The sequence below is a fragment of the Podarcis filfolensis genome, assembly GCF_964270895.1.
Source record: "Podarcis filfolensis genome assembly, chromosome: 3".
Taxonomy (NCBI): domain Eukaryota; kingdom Metazoa; phylum Chordata; class Lepidosauria; order Squamata; family Lacertidae; genus Podarcis; species Podarcis filfolensis.
The window spans coordinates 69908867-69932428 of NC_139606.1; the positions used below are offsets into that span (position 1 = coordinate 69908867).

General features: G+C 42.7%; 3 protein-coding genes across 10 annotated transcripts in view; 1 reads left to right on the plus strand and 2 right to left on the minus strand.

Annotated features, from left to right (window-relative positions):
- The window catches only part of PNLDC1 (PARN like ribonuclease domain containing exonuclease 1), a 46525-nt gene that overhangs the window by 19613 nt on the left and 3350 nt on the right, over positions 1 to 23562 (plus strand). Inside the window, exon 20 of one of the 3 annotated variants that reach the window (XR_014546173.1) lies at positions 21632 to 21697. The gene's annotated coding sequence lies outside the window, so the exon portion shown is untranslated. Of the gene's footprint in view, positions 1 to 21282; positions 23400 to 23562 lie in introns of those variants that run through there. The other 2 variants (XR_014546174.1, XR_014546175.1) reach the window with 2 other exon arrangements.
- On the minus strand, positions 8 to 3563 carry LOC310759073 (mas-related G-protein coupled receptor member H-like). 2 transcript variants are annotated; one of them, XR_014546187.1, is made up of 3 exons: positions 3440 to 3563; positions 413 to 1587; positions 42 to 370 (listed from the first exon to the last, which is right to left on the minus strand). XR_014546187.1 is itself a non-coding variant. In XM_083605931.1 (2 exons), exon 2 carries the CDS (start codon positions 1551 to 1553, stop codon positions 618 to 620), a length of 936 nt encoding a protein of 311 aa, XP_083462057.1. In that variant the 5' UTR covers positions 1554 to 1587; positions 3440 to 3563; the 3' UTR covers positions 8 to 617. The 2 variants fall into 2 exon arrangements, 1 of the variants encoding a protein (XP_083462057.1); XM_083605931.1 differs by having other exon boundaries at positions 8 to 1587.
- Positions 7030 to 23433, minus strand: LOC310759070 (proto-oncogene Mas-like). 5 transcript variants are annotated; one of them, XM_083605921.1, is made up of 5 exons: positions 23358 to 23433; positions 19466 to 19578; positions 17545 to 17649; positions 11499 to 14579; positions 7030 to 8116 (listed from the first exon to the last, which is right to left on the minus strand). In XM_083605921.1, the coding sequence occupies exon 4, from the start codon at positions 14564 to 14566 to the stop codon at positions 13595 to 13597; it is 972 nt and encodes a 323-aa protein (XP_083462047.1). In that variant the 5' UTR covers positions 14567 to 14579; positions 17545 to 17649; positions 19466 to 19578; positions 23358 to 23433; the 3' UTR covers positions 7030 to 8116; positions 11499 to 13594. The 5 variants fall into 5 exon arrangements, with proteins under 5 accessions (XP_083462047.1, XP_083462046.1, XP_083462048.1 ...); XM_083605920.1 differs by lacking the exons at positions 19466 to 19578; positions 23358 to 23433 and having other exon boundaries at positions 17545 to 17690; XM_083605922.1 differs by lacking the exons at positions 19466 to 19578; positions 23358 to 23433 and having other exon boundaries at positions 11468 to 14579; positions 17545 to 17690.

Below are 23562 nucleotides of genomic sequence, written 5' to 3' on the forward strand. Positions count from 1 at the left end.
TCCTAATGTGGGAAGTGCGATGGAAGAGCAGGCCATTGTAAAGTAGCGGATAGGGAGGGGTGTATTTCTGTATTAAGATTTTGCTAGAAGACAGTCCATCATTCTCTGTTCCCAGCTGTATCTCAATCTGAATAATTGTGGTCTTTCAGACAGTAGATACCTGCCCATAAATTTTCTCCCTTCCTCCTTTCCTCTCCTCCACTATGATTCTTTCTGGTTTTTGTATATATCGGCTACTCTCTGATCCTTCTTTTCTGTGGCTTTTGCTGAAGTTTATGTTGTGATTTGAGATTTCAGTCTCATTCTGTAGTCGTCCAATCACTGCAACACACTTCAAAGGTTTTTTTTGGTAAGGTTAACATTTTTTAACCTTCCACAGGTCTACCTCTCCTTCAACGTCCTTGTTCTTGACCCCCTGACATAGCAGAAATGGACAAGTAGCCTCTGGCTCAAATAAAAGGTGCAGTTGACTCTGCTGTAGATCTTGGGTGGGTTAGATAGAAGTGACGAACAGCAAGATAAATTATCTGTAATTCATTTATTCTGGAGATTGGAATGCAAGTCAGCACTCCTCTTTATATGAGGAATGTTGTTTGGTTTCTGAGGTGAGGCTATTTTCAAGTCTCCTCTTCGTCTGCTTGTGTTGTTTGTTCTGTGTTTGTTTCATAATTCAAAGCTCTCTCTACAAAAATCTCTAAGGCTTCCCAGGCATTTTGCCTGCTCCACCATCCAATAGCAAAATATAAAAAAGGGTTGATGCTGCTGGTTATGGAATCAAATAACACAGAGAATGTAAACACTGGTATTTCTACTACATCATCATGCCAGTAGTCTATATATTCCAAAAGTCTAGCTGACGCATCAAAAATTAGAAACAGAATAACTGTCGCTGCAATCGTCTTGTCGAGCATTGTTTGTGTTTTCTCCTGCTTTTTGATAAAAATGGCCACAGTACAAAAGACCATGATGGGCACAAAAATCAGGAAGTCGGTGATAGCTTCAATTGTTTTTGCAATATCACAAGGGAAAGTGTCTTCATTCATAAGTGCATAGAATCTTGGATAGCATGTAAATTCTTCTACAAAAGATATTACGCACGAGAAGGCCCACAGAATGGCAGATACAATAGCTGAGAAGTTCTCTGGTCTGTGATGTTGACACCAGACAGGGGAAAAAAGTGACAGATACCTTTCAGCACAGAGAGCTGTTAATATATAGAAACTAGAGTTGCGTCCAAGAATATATGTTATCTCTAGAAAACGTGAAGTGTGTGCATTGATAGGAGCTGGTTCTACAAATAATGCAAAATAACTCAATAGATAGAGAACAACAATAAAATCAGCCATAGCCATATTCATGACATACACATTGAACTTATTCTTCTTGATCATATAGCGAAGAAACAAAATGACCATTCCATTTCCAACTAATCCCAAAATGCAGATTGGAATGCATATGATTATCATTGTTTCCTTCGTGTTGCCTTCATTGCTGACATTCTCGTTCTCTGCATCAGCGGCATGGGCAGATAGATTGTTTTTCTGTTCCAGCATGAGATGATCAGTATGTTCAGTAACTCTTCTCAACCTGCCAACATGAAACACATTTTGTGTGATTATTAGGTGCTGAAATATTGTAAAAGAGGAGGCAAAGTTTCAAGAGGATCTCCTGTCTGACAAAGACATTTGTGTTATAATGTTCACTAGTATTTGCAGGGAATGATCTCCCTTCTCTTCTTCACTGGCTGCTTAATACTCGATTGTTCAGGGGCCTATAAACCTTCAATTTAGGGGACATGGGATATCGTTGAAGTCTACAAAATGTGATGTAGCCTTTCATTGCCTTCTTTTGCTACAATAAGCCTTGGCTCTTTAGACACGTCTGATATCTCATAACTCTTGTTCCTGTCATCCAATGCAAGAGAAGCAGTGGATGTGGTAAACCAGTGTTTGGAGCCAGTTCAGGAACAAAACCAGGGACTCAGCTACATTAATAAAGAAACAACAATTTGAATGTGCTATAAACATGCAACACGAGATGGTGCGAGAGAGCAGGAAATTTATATATGTGTTTTTCCATTGTTGTTGTTGTTGTTATAAGGGTCTAATTTCTGACTTATTTATAGCATTTCCCCCCCTCTGTGTAGATCCACCCCAGGCTGACAAACTGAAACTTAACATTGTAACTAACATTGTATTATTTCAGCAAGAGGGGTTTCAGATTCATGCAGCATTTTAAAATACCTCACAAATTATTTTAACTGCTCTGATGCATTTGTTAAGGAGTATGTAAGCTGAGTAGTTAATGCACATAACAATCAAGCATCATGGAGAATGTACACATGATTTGCCCATGAAGAAGGAATTGTGCACATTTCCTAGTTGATATACATAATCTCCAATAGGCCTTGGAAAAATCTGCCTATCACAATAGTTATATGCTTGACTTCCTTTGTCAAGCTGTGGATGTTATGCAGGGTCTTTCCACTAGACAACTGCATGATATGTCTCATTATATCCTTGGAACTCAAACTTCCATTTGTGGATCTTAGCAACATATACTGGTGTAGCTAATTCATCAGGGCAAACAAAACAGTTTCTGAGTCAAACTCAGTCAAGAAAGCCAATTAAAATGGATCCATGTAATAGGTGTTTTCCTACAGAGGCTGGAACTGTGCAGTCACAAGGCATTTCAACTTGGTGGTGGTGGTGGTTGCGGCCAGTCTCAGAGTCCGGGAAGAATTTCTTTAGTAGTGGTCTCAGAACCATTTATTTTAAGATTGTTGGAGCCACAGTCCCCTGGTAGATGTAAGAAGAGAAGAGAGGCAGGAATTGAGCAGCCCTGTGGTAGGCTGGATCCATTCAGACACCTTGTTCAAAGCTCAGGCTGGAACAGCTGGAACTGTACAGCGGCACACAACAGGACTTGACAGCATGCTCGATACCTCTGTGAAGCGGTCTGCACAAGTTTTGTTATACAGACCACTGCAAAACTTTTTGAGAGTGTACAGAGTATACTTGATGATAAGCTCTGCCTGTGTTTTGTCAAGTTCACATTGAGACTTCCCCCTCCCCCTTGCAAACCAACCATTTCATCGCCCTTGGCTCCCTAGCAAACTAGATGACCGATTGTGCCCTACAAGAATGAAAAGACGCTTGGAAGCTATCATATGGACACCCTTTTAACAGAGAGACCAGGGCACCTTCCCAACCTGGTGCCCTCCAGATGTTTTGGACTACAACTGCCACCTCTGACTATTGCCCATGCTGGCTGGTGCTGATGGAAGCTGTAATATAAAAAAAATATTGGGAGGGCACCATGTTGTGGAAGCCTGAGCCATAGTATTTTAATGCATCTTTTTATATTATTTTAATACTATTGGTATTTATAATTCCATTTTAATGATTTCCTTTTCTGTTTGTAGCTTGTTCTGTTTTACCTGTGTATGCTGCCTTGAGTCCTGGACTGAGAAAAAAGTGGGACATAAATAAATATTATAAGGGTGATGATGATGATGATAAGACAGGTGATTGAGGCATATTATTTGTGCTGGCTGCTTGTTCACAGGAAAAACAGATCAGTTCAGATATAGCCAGAATTATGAAACAGGCAAGTTCCCAGAATTCCCGCTAAATGAAGAGCTAATGAAACTAATGAAAATCTAAAAAATCAAACTGAAGTGAATGACTGCAAGAAATAAAAATAAATGCTAGTATGATTCCAAGGTTCTTTTCAACTTTCTTTGGTTACATTTCCGCTCACTGTAGGAGTTGTGAAAGCGTGACCCACCTCACTATGATGATGTGTGCTGTATGTAACAAAGAGAATATGAGAATCCCATGACCTCATAGCAACTGTTAGCCATAGTCTGGTGATGTGCGCCATGGCATCATTCTGGATCCATTTCAACCTCGCATCTGCTTTGGGTTTGACAGAGAACCTGACTTGATTGTCCAGGTAGATGACTGGTAGAAGACTAGTAGGCAATAACAGCACAGATGTCTCAAAATAGATGTGACACAACATTCCATACTTATTAATAAATAAGTATCAGCATTCCGCAGTAGCTGAAGTTTTTGAACCATCTTGGGGGGCAGCCTCATGTAGAATGTGTTACAAGCTTTACAATCTGAAAGTCATGAGGGCTGCAGCCCTAAACATATTTACTGGGGAGCAAACCCAGTTGAGCAGAACGAGACTTGCTTCCATATAAACATGACCAGGATTATATTGCAAATATGGATGGATAGGTTTCTTTATTCCAGTAGTAGGTACAGTCAGTGTATCAGCCAAAGCTGATAGAGGTACCTCTGTTCCATAGCTATTACTTGGTGTTGCAGGAGCCATGTTGTGATAGTGATCACTTTCCCCTATCTTCCATCCCAGACACCATGTCCAGGACTGATGACTGCCATAGTGTGCAGTCTTAAATAGTTCAGGTCTAGGGCAGTGGCTCCCAACCTTTTTTGGGCCATGCCCACCTAAGCACCTCTAATATCCTGATTCCCCCCCCCCATGACATATAATTCTTATTATTCAAAAAGTGAACTATTCATGTGGAGGAAGCCTAAAAGGCCATTCACTGTTCATAACTCATTCTTGAATTGCCCCCCCTTAAAAACCAAATTGCCCCCCTGTGGGGCGGGTGTGTGCCCCACGTTCGGAACCATGGGTCTAGGGACTTCGCCTCAATGTGCCTGATCACCATTTTATAAAGAGGCGCACCCACCAAACAGCATGAATACAGGAGTATGAGAGAAACTAGTTGTGAGTTAATTAAATTTAAAAATTTTAAATTTAAAAAATTAATTTTAGGATGAATGAGGGTACTGATAGATCTAGCAGCACAAAGGATCAACTGTTGAATTAATTTGGACACAAGCAACTGAGCAAGCGGGGGAGGGGAAAACAACTAGCAATCAAATTTCCATTTCATTCAAGGGAGAGAACCAAGTGCTGCACCAAACAAACAACAATTCATTGGGGGAAACCGGATGACCACAAAAATCCTTTGCATCAAACACCAGTCAACAGCTGCAGTTCTTGTACTCCACCCAATCCCAATCCCTGCTCAAGATAGAGGAAGTTACAGTAGCCTGGTGAATCAATTATAACTCATTTTGTCATTTGCAAACATGTTGCTTAAACACTGTGCTGCTCAAAATTCAATGGCAACAGACTAAATTTGCTTAGAATGATTAAACACCCCCACAGCAACTGAGCAAGAATCCAACAAGCACCATAAATTCCCGAGATCTGTATTCACCAATACAAACTGAAGCAGTCCTGACATCAGAACAGCCACGGCAAGCCTATGAGGTGAAAACCCTTTCATTGCCCCCCAGAAACATTCTTTTTCTTAGTTTTGCTTCGGGGCAGCCAGTGATGGTAGCCCGCGTTATGCTGCGAACAAACCAATCACCCTGCTATTCAGTCTCTGCCGAAACAGAAAAGGTGTTGGTAGGGTTATAAACCAAGGCTGCCGGATGGCTACTTGCTCAACACAGGAAAAAATAATAAGCTCAGGAAAAAAGGGGGAGCTATAAACCCAGGCTCCTAGATGGCTAGTTGAGCAATGCTGAAAAAAACTAACCAAGCTCGTTCCAGGAAAATGCATCACATGACCACTCAGTTCACCTGAAGCACAATAGTGCTTGCAGTAGAGCTCCTCACCAAACCACATGGTGATGGATGGCACAGGTGGACCAACACAAAATGGTCCCACTCGGATTCCTTCACGAGCCAACGCAAATCCACATGCAAACCTCAACTGGCAACCGGGAGGCACTCTGAAATCTGGGTGTGAATTTGACTTTGTGGCAATTTAGCTTGGAGCTGCTGGTTGCTGCCACTTGCTTTCCCCACTCCTCGGATGTTTCTCACTGATCTTCAGCCTCTTCTGGCACTGTTGTCTTTGGCCTCTTACAGTGGCCCACACAGCTCCATTTGCTGCAAGATCTGACAAGGAACTATGTGCAAAGGAAGAGGCGGGCCTCATGTGAGGAGCAGACCCAAGTGAAGCTTGCTGTTCAGTTGGGTCCCATCCCCCACTGCATGAGCATCTGTCCCTAAACCGGCTCACCATTGGCCAATTTGGCAGCAGGCTTAGATTCAAACTTCTTGCTGGTGAGTAGGCCCTTTTGGCCTCCCGCCTGCCAGGAGCCCTCCACTACATCAAGTCTGAATCAGCCCCTTGTCAGATCTAAAGAAGGAGGCGGATGGCCCACAACACTGCTGCACCTATTACGAGGTAAGTGGACTTACTGAATGACTGCATTGAGAAAGGTCACGCTCAGTTTTTGGCGGCACAGCCACTTCTGCCCCCACTAATCTGTTGTGATGGACAGGCTAGATGCAGAGGAACGGTGGGAGGCACCATCTGGGGAACCCAAAGGGAAGAAGACTCTGATCCAGGGGATTCGTTGTGGGACGAGGAAGAGTGGTCAGAGGGAGAAGACTGAGTGGAGGAGTTGTCAGAAACTGAAGAGATAACATGGTTTAGTGAGCAGGAAGGGTCTTATGTCAGAGAGCAATCCAGAATCAGAGGCAGAAGCAAAGGCTGGAGAGGAAGGGAGGGCAAGAGGCAGAGATGAGGCTGATTGCTGAAGAAGCCAGGGGGTCTCCCCCTCCTTCTGTGACCAGCTTGCCTCCCCCTGGCTCACTAAGAACCAGAAGACGTATGAAGAGGGTGGAACAAAGACAAGGCAGTGGAGTCTCAGGTTGCTTGGGAAGGACCTGGGGAAGGTGGAGACGTTTAGTTAGACTTACTGGAAAGAGTTGCTATGGTCACTAGGCTTGGCCTCCTGAGCTTTTTTGTTTCTTGGAAGAGAGTTAACCATGTGAGTTATTGCTGTCCTGCTCCTGGCACCTGCCCTGACATATGTCACCTCTGCTGTCTAGTTTTGACTATAGTCCTCTACTTTCAGCCCACCTGCTGCCTCTGCCTAGGTAGCCACCCAAAGGAGAGAGTGGTCCTAGTGCCACACCTAGGTGGGTGTGTTAGAATCAATGTAAAGAACAACCTTAAAGTATTTGAAATAAATTTATTCTGAAACTTGGAAGGAATGTCGTTTTTTTCTCCATAAAACATACACATTTTTTTTTTTAAAGAAATTACTTCTGAGGCCAACGATATTGTCATGCCTGCTCCTGGTCCGCTGCTGTTGGCTCTGATGTGTCTTCAGTATCCTTTAAAGCCCTCTCAAGAAACATATAGAAGGGTTCAAAGCCTTTCTGCCTCTTCCAGCTTCCAACAATGAGGAATACAAAAGGAATGGTGCTGCAGGTACCAGAATCCAGTAACAGACTAATGCTAGAGAACATATAATAATCTATTGCACTTACCCAAAGTGAAATAATATTAACAAGTCTAACTGGGACAGTAAGCAAAAGAATAAGAATTGCTATGGCCACAATGGTTATGTCAAGTCTTGCTCGATGCTTTTGCTGTGATCTTTGCATTCTGATCCAAATGGCAAAAGAGAAACAGGAAATGCAGGAGGAAAAAATAATGACCTCCATGATGAGTGCCAGCACGCTTGCAGTTCTACAGGTGTTATAAGCCCAAGTACTGACTGTTGCATAGCAGGAAAAATATTCCACAAGTGACTCTAGGCCAGAAACGAACCACAAAATCACACACATCATTACCGTGAAATGCTTGGTCCGGCGATGTTGCCACCAGACTGGGAAATAGACAATGAGGAATCTGTCAGCAGTGAGAAATGTTACGATGTATATATTTGTGTCATATGCAAATATATGAAGTATCTCCATTAGACGTTGAATCACTAAAGGGGTTTCCACTCCTGCGAGAAGAAAAGCAGCGACTTCAAGGTTGGACAAGATTACAATAAGGTTTGCAAAGGTCATACTCAAAAAATATGGGCCTAACTTTGGCTTGTTGATCTTGAAGCAGTAAAGGCACAAGACAATTGCATTAGCTATTAATCCAACGATGCAGATGGGAATAGATACAGCCAGCACGTTTAATCTGTAGAAGTATGAAGTTTGCATGTATTTGGCTGTATTATTGCATGCATCAGTAGTGTGGGAAGACAAGGTGCTTGCCTTTGCCATCATGACATTATTGATGTTTTCCATTTTCCTTCTCAACCTGTAGAAATCAAATACAACTTGTAATTATTAAGGTGCTGATATTTATGTAACAGAGGTAGGAAATTTTGAAAAGGACCACCTGCCTGTCAATATTCTAGTTGCCTATGTTTCAGCTGAGAACAGCCCAGTTCGAATTTATGATCTCGCTTGTCTGGCTGCTTTGTACTGGATTGTAAAAGAGGGATATAAGCCTCCATTTGGAGGTACAGTGGTACCTCGGTTTAAGAACAGCCCTGATTACGAACTATTCAGTTTACGAACTCTGCAAAACTGGAAGTAGTGTCCCAGTTTGCGAACGTTACCTTGGTTTACGAACAGAAGCTGAATGGTGGAAGGGCACCAGCGGCAGGAGGCCTCATTAGGAAAAGTGCACCTCGGTTTAAGAATGGTTTCCGTTTAAGAACGGACTTCTGGAATGGATTAAGTTCGTAAACAGAGGTACCACTGTAATGAGAATGTCTGGCCACAATAAAATCTGTTGTGGACTTCCACCCACTCTTTCTACAGAAAGGTCTAGCACATATCACCCCCATGGATATTCCCTAGAACAGGGAGGGAGAGCACATGGCCTTCCAGATCTTGCTGAATTTCAACTCAAATCACCCCTAATCATTGGCCATGTTTGCTGGGGCTGATGGAAGCTGTGGTCAAACAAAATGCGAAGGCTTAAACATTCCCCATCCCTGTCTGGGAAGACCATGTCCTTCAGGTTTGTCTGTTGAAAGCACTGGTAGGCCAGCTAACAGGTGCTGATAGTGAGCCACTCCTTGCCAAAGAATTGTTGAGAGCACATTAAGGGCTCATTTCCACTTGCCCACACTTGATGTCACATATGACTTCAGGCATGGAGACGGTGGGCATGGTTGAGGGGAAATGACCTTGTGGGCCAAATTGGGAACTGTGACAGGGATAATAAGGCCCAAGCGTCAGAGACCCCCCTGCTGCCTGGTATAAAGAATGCATTCTCATGGCACATAGTAATCACTGTTGTGTATTATCCCCCATCCCCAAAGGTAATGTAAAAAGATTAACACAAAGTACTCAGAAGCTCAGCTCATTAATGCAGTGCAGCCCTATTTCATGAGTAGTCTTGATTAAGAAGGAGAAATTAGACAGAAAAAGCTTGGATTTGTTTGATATTTACCTGTTTTTGATATTACTGCGATTACTGCCTCAGATCTGGTCTTTACGAAATTTCAAGTGACTCATTTAACATAGTTTTGAAGAGGATAGCCAGTTGTTCAACAAGGACTTTAGAAATTTAGAGGGGAATTTGGACTAGGTGCTTTGTTTTTCCTGAGATTCTTAATTATTTTTTACTTCTTTCTTTGTAAATAGTATTTCCAGAATGGTTAATTCCAAGGTGGCTGAGTATATAGAACGGGAAAGAAATTCAAAAGTTGTGTTATTTCATAGCAATCTAGATTGCTGTTTGTATCCTGACTGCTGTAGGACTCTATAATCTAACATATTATAACAGTAGTTTTGATACTGACTTTTTTAGAATTCTTCAGAGTTTTAAATTGTGTTTGTGTTTCAAATGATAAATGCTGGATAGTGTACCATGGATGTTTTTTTATAACCTGTTTTGCTCTGGATATTCTGTTGGGGAGGGGACTGATGTGTGCAATCATAGGTAGCAACTAACAGAGATATGGTTTCTGCACTATTGTAATCAAATTGAGAGAGAAAGAATACCATGATTTTGTTATTCTCGTAATGGTTCAAGAAACATTGGACTTACTGCTTCAGTTCTCTGGACGTTAATCCATCCACAGATTCCAGCAGCTTCTGACATTCTGCACACCCGTTGGATAGCAGATATTTTTCAAGAATCTAGTTACAAATTTGGCCTCTGCTGGTCAATTGATCCCATATCCCAAGATAATCACAAAATATTGCTCAGACAAATCTTGTTCAGGCACAAGGTGGCACAATTGGATGGAATCTCAAAGTGAGGACACCACTTGTAGAATCCATCAGAGATGGTACTAAGGTCTAGTAACCCCACTGGACCAGGACATTTTCCAATTTCTGGAGTAGTTGCCTTCATGTAGTAGTTGGATGCATAGTCATTATTGCTGCTGCAGTACAGGCCTGTTATGTGTCCATGTGACTACTATTCCTTTTCTGTTGTTAAGCTGTTGGGATCGGCAGGAACAACTGGCACTGAGGCCATGGAAGATGTGGTCACATGGGATGATGCCTAGCACAGATACTTTTACATGAAACTTCCTCAACCTGGTGTCCCCAGATGTTGGTCTCCAACTTGGCCCAGGAAACATGGCCCAGGAAACATGGCCCCAGATTGGCCCAGGAAACATGGCCAGAGGTCAGTGAAGGTGGGAGTTATGGTGAAACAACATTGGGAGGTCACCGAGGAAGGCTTCTCTAAAGGACATCTGAGTGATCCTGGCTTTACCTTCTCTCAGAACTGACTTACATCGTGGATTGGAATCAAAGTGGACTGAGGGAACTCCACCCCACTAAACAATCTTAGCAAAGCACATAGCTATGATGCGTTTTTGCTTCAAGAGACTTATGACTTTCCCATTGTAATTTTGGAGAGAAGTGCTGATAGGCAAATGACTAACAGATATCAGTTTTTCTGCCTTTTTAAATCTTCCTCTCTTTGCCCCTCTGCCACTTCCACCAACAAAAAGGGGCAAAGTTGGAGGCATATTATTTGTGCAGTGATCTGCTTAACCAGGCATAGGCAAACTCGGCCCTCCTGAAGTTTTGGGACTATAACTCCCACCATCCCTAGCTTAACAGGACCAGTGGTCAGGGATGATGGGAATTGTAGTCTCAAAACATCTGGAGGGCCGAGTTTGCCTGTGCCTGTGCTTAACTATCTGGTCACTGACAGGATAAAAAGGTAAAGGTACCCCTGCCCGTTCGGGCCAGTCTTGCCAGACTCTAGGGTTGTGCGCTCATCTCACTCTATAGGCCGGGAGCCAGCGCTGTCTGCAGACACTTCCGGGTCACGTGGCCAGCGTGACAAGCTGCATCTGGCGAGCCAGCGCAGCACACGGAACGTCGTTTACCTTCCCGCTGGTAAGCAGTCCCTATTTATCTACTTGCACCCGGGGGTGCTTTCGAACTGCTAGGTTGGCAGGCGCTGGGACCGAGCAACGGGAGCGCACCCCGCCGCAGGGATTCAAACCGCCAACCTGATGATCGGCAAGTCCTAGGCACTGAGGCTTTAACCCACAGCGCCACCCGCGTCCCTCACTGACAGGATACTCAGGATAAATAGGCCACATAGAATCAGAATTAAGTCTGGCAAGTTAATTAGTTAGGTAATGATGGCAGTAACAAAAATGTAATGGTTACGAATCAAGCTCACAAAAGCAGCTGCAAGACAGAAAAGACAATACCAGTAGATGCACTCCAATGTTCACTTCAACCTTCTTTGATCATACTTCTGCTCTGTACAGAAAACATTCCTACAAAGTTGTGACTTGCTTCACTATTGTGAAGTGTAACAAACTGAATGTTGGAATGGATACAGAATGATATCACAGATGAGCTAATGCTCACCTTGGCTAACAATTGCTGTGAGGTCATGAGATTCCAACATTCAGTTTGTTACACAAGTGGCATTTCAAGCCAAAGAGCTGCTTGTGTTGCTTCTAAATCAATTTATATCAGCATGATACTACTTTAAAAACTCAATTCATTTTTTTATTTTTTAAAAACATTTAAAATGCAAAACCAAATAAATTTAAAATGCAAAATCAAACAGAGTGATGACCTATATTTCCAGTGAATCTTAGTTTGTGAAGCTCTGCCTTTAATATTTATAAGTAAATATAATTGTAGCTGTTGTGTGCTTAAAGCAAACTCTCTGAAGAAAGTACAGTAATATTAATCCACAAGATATTCATCAAACGAAGCAGATTTACTAAAGCCAGTGCAATTATTTCTTTGTACCAGTAAAGCTGTGCTGCTGCTGTGGAAAAAAAACAACGAATTCCATTCTAGGGAAAGGAATGGAAAGGAATTATGCTGATACCATAATGCAGTTATACAAATCTATAGCAGGATTGCCACACCTCCAGAATCTTACAGACATAGCCATGCTGGTAGTGTAGATTTTGATGAATTTTATTAAAATAAGCTCAAAAACTTTTGTGACTGGATTTTCACTTTTTGAAACATGGCAACCCTAATCTATAGTGTGACTGCATTTGCAATACTGTGTACAATTCAGTCAGTTCACTTCAAAAAGGTTATTGTGGAATTGGACACAGTTCAGGAACAGTTCAGAAAAGGGCAATGGAAGTGACCAAGGTGGTGGTGTGAGTTAATCTGTGAGTTAAAGGTGCAGCTGGATAAGGCTATTAATGGAGGATAAGGCTATTCATGGCTCCTAGCTACATGTCTGTGTTCTACCTTCACTGTCAAGAGACACTATGCCTCTGGCTACTAGCTGGAAACGAGTAGGGGAGAATGCTGCTGTGCTTATGCCTTAACTTGAAGGCATCTCCCAGGCACCTGGCTGGCTTCCATGCGAAGGGGCCGAGATGGGGTGTGGGCCTGATTCAGAAGGCTCAGTTTATGTCCTTAAGTTTTTAACAGTCTCAAATATCTGAAGAGTAGTATTGCTAATTCCCCAAAATGAGCCTTTTCGTGAACATGCATGGACAACACACATTTACAGTGGAACTTCAGTTTTCGAATGTCTCCGTTGTCGAACGTTTCGGCTTTTGAACGCCGAAAACCCGGAAGTAACTGCTTCGGTTTTTGAATGATTTTCAGAAGCCGAACATGCCACGTGGCTTCCATTTTGAGTTTCCCTGTTGTACTGAGGATTCCGTATTCAGTTTTCGAGTTTTGAATGTTTTGGAAGTCGAACAGTCTTCCAGAACGGATTACTTTCGAAAACCAAGGTTCCACTATACATGCAAATGTGTGTATAGATACAGGAGCAGAACTGATCATAGCATGGCAATGGAAGTGTTACGGTGAGCACCTGTACTTAAGATCTTATCCCTGAAGCAGTGATAACACCAAGAGGTCTCTTTCTTTCCTCTGGGCTTCCAGACTCCTCACTTTCATCCTCTGTTGCCACTCCTAACCTCTTTTTCGTATTGATTGCTTGCCCTTCTCAACTGTCTGATCGTCTTGTCCACACTTTTGCTCTCCCTTGAGGACCTTTACTAAATGACCACACTGAGAAATGGTGATCACTGTCAGTCTTTGGTGGCTCAGTCAGCTTTGCCCTCTAGTTTTGACTATAGTCCTCTACTTTCAGGCCACCTGCTGCCTCTGCCTAGTTGGCCACCCAAAGGAGAGAGTGGCCCTACTGCCACACCTAGGTGGGTGTGTTAGAATCAATGTAAAGAACAACCTTAAAGTATTTGAAATAAATTTATTCTGAAACTTGGAAGGAATGTCGTTTTTTCTCCATAAAACGTATACATTTTATTTTATTTTTAAAAAGAAATTACTTCTGAGGCCAAGGATATTGTCATGCCTGCTCCTGGTTCGCTGCTGTTGGCTCTGATGTGTCTTCAGTATCCTTTAAAGCCCTCTCAAGAAACATACAGAAGGGTTCAAAGCCTTTCTGCCCCTTCCAGCTTCCAACAATGAGGAATACAAAAGGAATGCTGCTGCAGGTGCAAGTATCCAGTAACAGAGCAGTGGTCGTCAACAGATACCAGTTCATTGATTCCACCCAATATGAAATAGCATGAAGTAATCTAGTTGGGACACTGAGAATCAGAATCAGAATAGCTATGACTACAATGGTGATGTCAAGTCTTGCTAGAGGCTTTTGCTGTGGTCTTCGACTTCTGATCCAAATGGCCAAAGTGAAGAACAACAAGCTGGGGGAAAAAACGATGGCTTCCATGATGACTTCCACTATATTTGCAATTGTACAGATGGCAGTGTTAACATTAACGGTTTCATATCTTGGATAGCAGGAAAAATATGCCATAAGTGACTCCAGGCCAGAAACCATCCACAGAATCGCACACATTGAGACAGAGAAATCTTTGAACCGGTGATGTTGCCACCAGACTGGGAAATAGACAGTGAGAAACCTTTCAGCGGTGAGAGCTGTGAAGATATATAAGGTGGTATCATATGCAAAAATATGAAGCATCTCCATTACACGTTGGACTACTGTAGGGGTTTTCATGTCTCCGAGAAAAAAAGCAGCCACTTCAAGGTTGCACAAGATTATAGTAAGATTTGCAAAGGTCACATTTAAAAAATATGGGCCTAACTTTGGCTTGTTGATCTTGCAGCAGTAAAGGTACAAGACAATTGCATTAGCTATTAATCCACCAATGCAGATGGGAACAGATGCAATCAGCATATTTAATCTGAAATAGTATGAAGCCTGCATGTATTTGACCATTTTCTTGGGTGCACCAGCAGTGTGGGAAGACAAGGTGTTTGCTTTTGCCATCATGACATTATCAATGTATTCCATTTTTCTTCTCAACCTATAGAAATCACATATAATTTGTAATTATTAAGGTATTGAGTTTTTCAGTATTCCACTTCCCAAAATCTGGCAGAGAATTGCCAATTTTGAATTTATTTATGCTCTCCCTTGTTTGGCTGCTTGTAATAGGCGGATATCAGAATTCATCCCCCCCCATGAGGAATGGTTGCAGCGTTCAGGACTTTTTAGTTTAGCAAAAATATGAGTAAGGAGTGACTTAAGTGACTCAGTTAATATAATTGGGGGGGGGGACCATTTTTTTCAAGCAAAATCTTAGAAAATTCAGAGATGAATTCATATGAATACTTAGTTTAAGTGGGACAAAGCACTATCCTATGGTAGAATACTCAAAGTAAGAATTTGAAAATAGCTGTTGCTGTTGCTGATACTGATTCCGCCTTCCCTTGTCAGAGACATGGCTCCTTCTTGCCTCCCTCCGTCCCCGGCAGCCGCCCCCTTCCCCGATCGGGAAAGCCATGCTAAGTCCGCCTCCTCTCTTTCATTAGCATCGTGCAGACCTCTCCCCTGATGATCTCTCCCAGCAGCTCCATATAGATGTTAAAAAGCATGGGGAAGAGGATGGAACCCTGAGGGACCCCACAAGTGAGGGCCCAGGGGTTTGAACACTCATCCCCCATCACCACTTTCTGGACACGGCCCAGGAGAAAGGAGCAGAACCACTGTATAACAGTGCTCCCAGCTTCTCTAGATGGTGCAAAAGGATGTTATGGTCGATGGTATCAAAGGCTGCTGAGAGATCCAGCAGAACTAGGAAACAGCTTTCACCTTTGTCCCTAGCCCACCAGAGATCATCAACCAGCGTGACCAAGGCAGTTTCAGTCCCATGATGAGGTCTGAATCCCGATTGGAAGGGATCCAAATGGTCCGCATCCTTCAGGCGTGCTTGGAGTTGTTCAGCAACCACCCGCCCAATCACCTTGCCCAAAAATGGAAGATTTGAGACTGGGCGATAGTTGGCCATATTAGCCGGGTCTAAAGATTTTTTTTTAAGAAGCGGTTTAATAACCGCCTCTTTTAGCGCGGCTGGGAAGGCTCCCTCACAGAGGGAAGCATTCACCACCCCACAGAGCCCATCGCTCAGCCCTTCCCGGCCCGCTTTTATAAGCCAGGATGGGCAAGGATCCAGGAGACAGGTGGTTGGTTTCACTTGTCTAAGCAGCATGTTCACATCCTCAGAGGTAACAGATTGGAACTTGACTAGACAGGACTCTAGCACTTCCCCACTCCAGCCCTGCTCCCATGGTGGAGTCTACCTCTTTCCGAAACTGAGAGACTTTATCTGCAAGAAACTTTGCAAAATCATTGCAGGAGATATTGGGGTCTTTTCTAGGCCCCGATGCCAAAGGTGGTTCTGTTAAATTGCGAACCACCTGAAAGAGTCTCCTGCTGCTACTTTCTGCATATGCAATAGAGGTGGTGAAGAAAGTCCTCCACGCTATCGTTATTGCCACTTGGTAGGCTCAACATTGAGCTCTAACCTGTTTCCGGTCCAATTCAGAATGAGTTTTCCACCACCTGTTCTCTAGCCGTCTCAACGATTGTTTCATCGCCCTCAGCTCCAGGGAAAACCACGGGGCTGTCTAGGCTCCATGCAATTGGAGAGGGCGCTTCATAGCCAGACAGTCAATAGCCCTGGTTACCTTCACATTCTAGCGGGCCACCAGGGAATCAGCTGAAATGCCATCAGCATGGGATAAAACATACCCTACATGGAAACCATTTGGGTCCATTAAATGGTGGGGGTGGACCATCTGAATCGGTCACACGTCCCTGCAGAGGGGAAGGGTCATGGAGAAGTCCAGATGCACCAGGAAGTGATCTGACCATGGCACTTCTTTAGTTTTGATTTTACTTAGTGTCAGATCACTAACATCCATAGAGATGAACACCAGGTCCAAGGCATGTCCGCAGCTATGGGTTGGGCCAGACTTATTCAGGGACAGCCCCATGGAAGCCATGCTTTCCATGAAGTCCCGAGCAGCCCCTTGTAAGGTTGTGTCAGCATGGGTGTTAAAATCCCCTAGGACAACCAAACTAGGTGTCTCTAGGAGAACATCTGCCACGACCTGAAGCAAGTGTGGACCCTGCTCCCTGATGCTAGGCCTTTTCCCATCCGGGCTAGGGATGGGACAATTGCTTCCTCCACACTCACAGCAGCCACAGTAAGGCATTTTAAGGTACAGTGGTACCTCGGGTTACATACGCTTCAGGTTACATACGCTTCAGGTTACAGACTCCGCTAACCCAGAAATATTACCTCAGGTTAAGAACTTTGCTTCAGGATGAGAACAGAAATTGTGCTCCGGCGGTGCGGCGGCAGCAGGAGGCCCCATTAGCTAAAGTGGTGCTTCAGTTTAAGAACAGTTTCAAGTTAAGTACGGACCTCCGGAACGAATTAAGTACTTAACCTGAGATACCACTGTATATGTATTTTAAGATTAGCAACTGCTGACTTCAACGAAATGCTGAGCAGTTGCAAAAACAAGCTAACTCCACTTGGAGGCCTTTCATATATTGCCTGAGCAAAATGGATTCCAACAAAAATGCAGTTTAATAGTTCAATAATAAAAGTTTCGCCTTCACCCCTTCTCCCTCGTTAGCAGCAACTAGAATTTTAATATTTTTGTTATGGGGAAAATAAAGTTTATGTTCTATTATGCTACTGAAACTTTATTTTCCCCATAACAAAAATATTGTAACTTTTCCTTCAGGATTTTTTTTTTTTTTTTGCGATAGCAGATATAAGATTTTCTCATTGCCCCTCTGTCATTCCTACCCATCACAAAAGTACAAAGTCTAGGTATATATTATTTATGTAGTAAACTGCTTAAAGATCTGATCGCTGTTTGGGTTCTCTTTGGAGAAGTTCCTACAAGGCCTGCAAAACAGATAGATGATGAGGGGAACTAGCAGAACTGTAGGTGTTTAAAAATCAAACTCACGTAAGCAGTAGCAAGACAGAAGAGTCAGTACTAACGTGATTGTACTCCAATTTTCATTTCAAACTTCTTTGACCATGTTTCTGCATAATATGACCAGTTCCACTCCTATGAAGTGTGACTTATGTAACAAACTGAATACTAGAATCTCATGACCTCACAACTACTGTCAGGTGTGATATAGTTACGCTCACAGTGATATCACCATGTACCTATATACATATAGCTTCAAATGAAGGGAAGGAGACTGCTTTGATTTCCCTGGTAGATGACGTGTACCTGGAGAGAGAGTATTTATTTATTTATTTATTGAATTTATTTATTTATCGAATTTATTTATTTATTTATTGAATTTATTTATTTATTTGTCGAATTTATATACCGCCCTATACCTGGAGGTCTCAGGGCAGTTCACAGAACAGAGTTACCTCATTTCATAGGCACCGACTCCTAGGAGCCAAGGCAGTTTGAGCCCCCCAAATGTGTATTTTGAGGGGGCCAGGGTGTTTGGCCCCACCCCGGCTCCTCGCCACATTGCATAATGTCACACCAGCCCGCCCCCGCCCCCCCATCCACTGGAGAAGCCAGCGCCTCTGCCTCGTTTGTTATCTCAGTCCTCTGGAGATCTTTTCATATCATCAGTCATCGTAACCTCTTCAACCGTCTGGACTGGTTCCGTTCCTGAATGGTGGAGAGATACCAGACAGTGGGACTGGAGCCACTCCTTGCATAGTTTCTAAAAAAGTTTTGAAGGCTTCCATTTCCACCAAGGGAAAGGAAACAACTTTCTTACGGTCCACATATTGCACATGGAAATTCTCTAACCTCTCAGCCACAGCAGAAGGCAGGTGAACGATGCATCGTGGAGCATTTGTCCTTAGCCCTAGCTCAGAGACCTAGTCAGGGTTACAAGCCCTGCCCAACTAAAAAGGCCACAATATTCTTTAAATTAAGGTCCAAAAGCCTAGGAGTGGGGGAGAAAAGTCGTTGCCTGGCACCTAGAACTAGATAAGAATGGTTTCAGTTGTGCTTTCCCAGGCAGAGCATTTCCCATGCAGGGGCCATCACAGGAAAAGGCCTGCTATCTTCTTGCCACCTTCCAAACCTCCCATGGAAGGGGCATATGAGGAAGGGCTGCAGATAATGAGCTCTGGGAGCCTCTGGCAAGATTTTGGACAGCTTTGTGAAATCTTGTGAGAACTTCCGGGGCCTGCAAGAGAGTCTCCCAGAGCATGGTAAGCAAGGTGGAGAGCTTAAAAGCTCTCTCTGTGCCTGGTTTTCCCACCACAGAAGGAGCTTTTAAGTTCTCCACCTTGCTAACCAGGTTCTGGGAAGCCATCCTATAGGCTCTGGGGCGAACTCTCTCTCTCTCTCTCTCTCTGTGTGTGTGTGTGTGCGCGCACATTTTTATTACTTTTCAGTTACAATTCAATAATAGCCTCATTATAAGAATACCAATTTATAATACAATTATTATTACCAATCGTTCAAATACTGATAATTTAGATAAAGATTGATGGCTTGATAATTTGCTTTAATTCTGCATTCAAAATCTTATTAATTTCCAATACATTCTGATCATAATAACAATCCCTTATACAACAACTGCAGTATTAATAACTTCTATTCATGTTGATACATTAAATGATTTATAAAACTGCAAGCGAGGAACTCAAACTATATCTTTTTTCTTCCTGTGTGTGGCAATTGTTCTGTCCATTGTGTTTCTTCCTGTCCTTGTAAGATGTTATGTCTCTCTTCTCCCCCCCCTCCCCCCGGTTGTTGCTGTTATCTGTCATGCCTTGGGCGGAGCTGATATCCCATTGTTGTTCCAGAAATTTCTCCATCGCTCGCGCTTCGTTGTTTTGCAACTTTAACAACAGCTGCAAAAGTCACTCTGTCCCAATAAATAACCAGTTCTCACCATTTTTCCTCTCAGCCTGGGAAGAAGAGTGGTCTGTCGAACTGTAGATGACTCAATAATGAACCTTATCAATTCCTTGGCAGTTTGCAGACTCCTTTCATCCTTCTGTCCAACTGAGGATATATGAGCAATTATACTTCCAATTAAATTAAATTCCAAGTCCTCTTATAAATAAATTCCAAGTCACTCCATAAATAATAAAGGGTGAGGAAGAGTCAGCTCTAAGTTTCCATTGTAAACCTTTTGCAAAATAGAACTTCCCTCCCTTTTTCCTTTTTTTAAATACACACAGTTCCATTTAATGTTATATTCCATATGTATAATCCAATTTCTTCCATCCTTGCTTGTACAAATATAATTTGAACTAACATTCAGAGGAGGTTGCCAAATCATAAATGTAAAGAACTTTAAATAAAGAACTATAGGCTCCCCTCCTCACATCTTTTACACCTAATGAAGTCTTATCTCGAGTTCAAACCTTAAAGTCCTTGCAATTGGTTTTGTTCCACAGTTTGTGATCTCATCTCTTCTAGCACGTTCCTGTACTTTAGTCCAATTAAGTTCTAATGAACAGGAGAACCTCTGCTTCTTAATGGCAGCATTGGAGGGTTTTCACCAGGCAAAGTGATTTTGCACTCAGCGCCTCCCTGTCCCCGCATTCCATGTCAGAGCAAGAGCCAGGTACTGAGACGGACTGCGAGTGAAGCCCACTTCCCCCATCCCTGGGGGAGAATTTGCAAGGAGAATTACCCTCAATCAGCCTTGTTTTTCCTTTGCCAATGATCTCCTCCTGTCGTGGGGTCTGGTTCCATTAAGGCAGAGCGGAACCGGAAGCTGGCTCTGGGGAGATCTTGTGAGATCTCACAAGATCTTGAACGGCTCCATGAGATCTCACCAGAACCTTCATAGGGAAGGCAAAGCCTGCTCGGCCCTCCAGCTTCAGAAAGGTTGGGGGTGCTCATGCAGGGATAATTCTGGGGTAGTTTCAACTATATATAATTTTAGTTTTATGTGCAACCCCCAAAACGCAACCCCCCAATGTTGTGGGTCAACTATAAATCTCTAAGTAGTGTCATGTCTGTCTGTCTGTCTGTCTATCATCTATCTATCTATCTATCTATCTATCTATCTATCTATCTATCTATCATCTATCTATCTATCTATCTATCTATCATCTAATATTAAATCAGAAACACAAACCTAAAGCCAGTAAAGCAACAGTAAAAACACAAAAGTCATATAAAAGCAAGCATACAGAAATCCAGAAGTTTCAGGCACATAAAACAAATTGCATGAGTTGGGGAAAATATGTACATGCAGATGTTTATATGAACAGATCTGGCGGCAGCATGGTTAGCCTATGGGAGATACCATGGTGAGCTCTTGCACTTCAAAATGTTCCGTTCAGCATTGACAGCACCAGGCTCCCTCTCTAGCATTTGCTTCAAAGGTTTTCCTCAGAGATGTATGTACTGGATGCTGTTCTCAGTCATTCCAGATATACTTATATATCCACCAACATACTTCTTTTCTCTGGGCTTCCTGGCTTCTCGCTTTCCTCTTCTATTGCCCATCCACCTCATGAAGCTGTGATAGCTCAGTTGGTAGAGCATGAGACTCTTAATCTCATGGTTATGGGTTCAAGCCCCACGTTGAACAAAAGATTCTTGCATTGCAGGGGGTGGACTGTATGACCCTTGTGGTCCCTTCCAACTCTACAGTTCTCTGATTCTATCTGACCTCCTTTTCATAGTGGTTGTCTGCTTGCCTTTTTCCGCTGTCCAGTTACCTTGACTGCACTTTTGCTTCCTTTGTAGGATCCCTGCTTATTGACCACACTGAGAAATGTCAAACTCGGTGTTTGGTGGCTCAGTCACCTCCGCCCTCTGATTTTGACTCTCAGCCCACCAACTGGCTCTGCATAAGAAGCCATCCAGACTGGAGATTGCCCTAGTATAGGGCCTAGATGGGTGCATTAGAAATAATGAACACAACATCAAAGCATTCGTAATAAATTTATTCTGGAACTGTGAAAGAATGTCCTTGTTTTTCTATAATCATCTGATGCGGGGGTTGGGGGGGGGTTGGCTTCTGATGCCAGAGATATTTTCAGGCTTGCACCTCATCTGTTTTGGTTGACTCTGGCATGTTTTCTGTATCCTCCAGTGCTCCCTCGAGTAACATATGGAAGGACTTTAAGGCATCCCACCTCTTCCAGCATCCAACAATAAGGTACACAATAGCAATGGCACTGCAGCAGATTGAATCCAGTAACACAGTAATGATTTTCAATGTAGTCAAATCTACTGAGAGTTTCCAAAATGAAAAAGTAAATGTAGCTCTGGTTGGGACATTGAAGATAAGAATCACTGTTGCTATGGCCACAATGGTAATGTCAAGTCTTTCTCGAGGCTTTTGCTGTGATCTTAGGGTTCTGATCCAAATGGCCAAAGAGAAAAACAACACGCTGGATGGGACAAAAACCACCTCAGTTACTAAGGATATTATACTTGAAGTTCCACATTGAGATTCAAATTCCTTAGCGGTTATGAAGAATTTTGGGAAGCAGAAAAAAAAGTACAGAAGTGACAGATTGCAAGACAACATCCATAAAATCACACACAGTATGGTTGAGAAATACTCAGGCCGGTGATGTTGCCACCAGACTGGGAAATAGACAGTGATGTACCTTTCAACAGTGAGAGCTGTAAAGATGTATAAATTGGTGTCATAGGCACATATATAGAGCATCCGGATTAGACGTTGAATTGGAGAAACTAGACGTACATTTATAGAATATAAAAAAGCAACTTCAGCACTGCAGAAACTTGTCAGAAGATTTGCAATAGTAAGATTTAAAAAATAGGGGGTTAAGTTAGTGTGTTTGATCTTGTAGCAGAAAAGCCAAAAGACAATTACATTCGCTATGAATGCAAAGATGCTGACTGGAATAGTTGCAATAAAAATTGTTCCAAGCTCCTTGGAAAGTCTGTAGGGTTTCTTGGTTACACCAGCAGAGCTGGAAGGCAATACGCCTTCTTCTGGTATCACATTATCAATATAAGCTATTATTCCTTTCAACCTGTCAAAATCAAACATAACTTACAGTTACTATTAAGGTACCTAGATTTTGTAATAGCCGTAGGAAAGCTTCAAATTATCACCTGTCAGACAAGGATGTTCTTGTTATTAGATTCTACTCCCACAATTTTTGGCAACTGGAGGGAATTAAGTGAATGGGATAAGGATCTTACCAGTAACTGGCTGGTGGGCATAGATGTCTAGGGACCTGTAGGTCAAGAGGAGGCTTTCCCGCTGAATTTCTTTGCTCCCTTTGCCAGACTTGGGCAGAGTAATACTCAAGCAAATGAGAATAAGAAGTCAATGCTTTTGGAGAGAGTAAAACAAAGAGTCTTGTTGCACCTTAAAGATTTATATTGTGGCATAATTTAGATTTGATGAAGTCAACTCTAGACCATGAGAGTTTCTGCTATGATAAACCTGTTAGTTTTTAAGGCAGCACAAGACTCTTTATTATTTTTGCTGCAACAGCCTCTTATGACTAACCCTTTGCCATATTGGGGGAGGGGGAGAAAAATATTCACAGGCAAGTGGCTGTCTGAATTTCTGCCTTTTCTCTCCTCTTCCCCTTTTCATTCCTTTGCAACCATCACAAAATATGAAGGGTGGCCATATACTTTTATACAGTGATCTGCTTCACAATTTGATTACTGAATGGATGTTGTTGGGAGAAGCAAGTAGAGATACCCCAAATTATCTCTGGCAAGTTCCTATAACGCCTGTTAAGCAGACTTGATGAGACTAACATGAATATAGATGTTGAGAATCACACTGACGTAAGCAGCTGCAAAGCAGAAAAGTCAATACTAACATAGTTGCACTCCAATTTTCGTTTCAACCTTCTTTTCTCATTCGTCTTCCTCTCACAGTAATAGAATTCTGCAAAGATGTGACCAAGTGCCACTATTATGAAGTGTTGGTTGTGTAACAACTGAATACAAGAATTTCATGACCTCATAGTGACTGTCAGCCACAATATGATTAAACTCACATACTTCTCTGTACCTATTTAAATC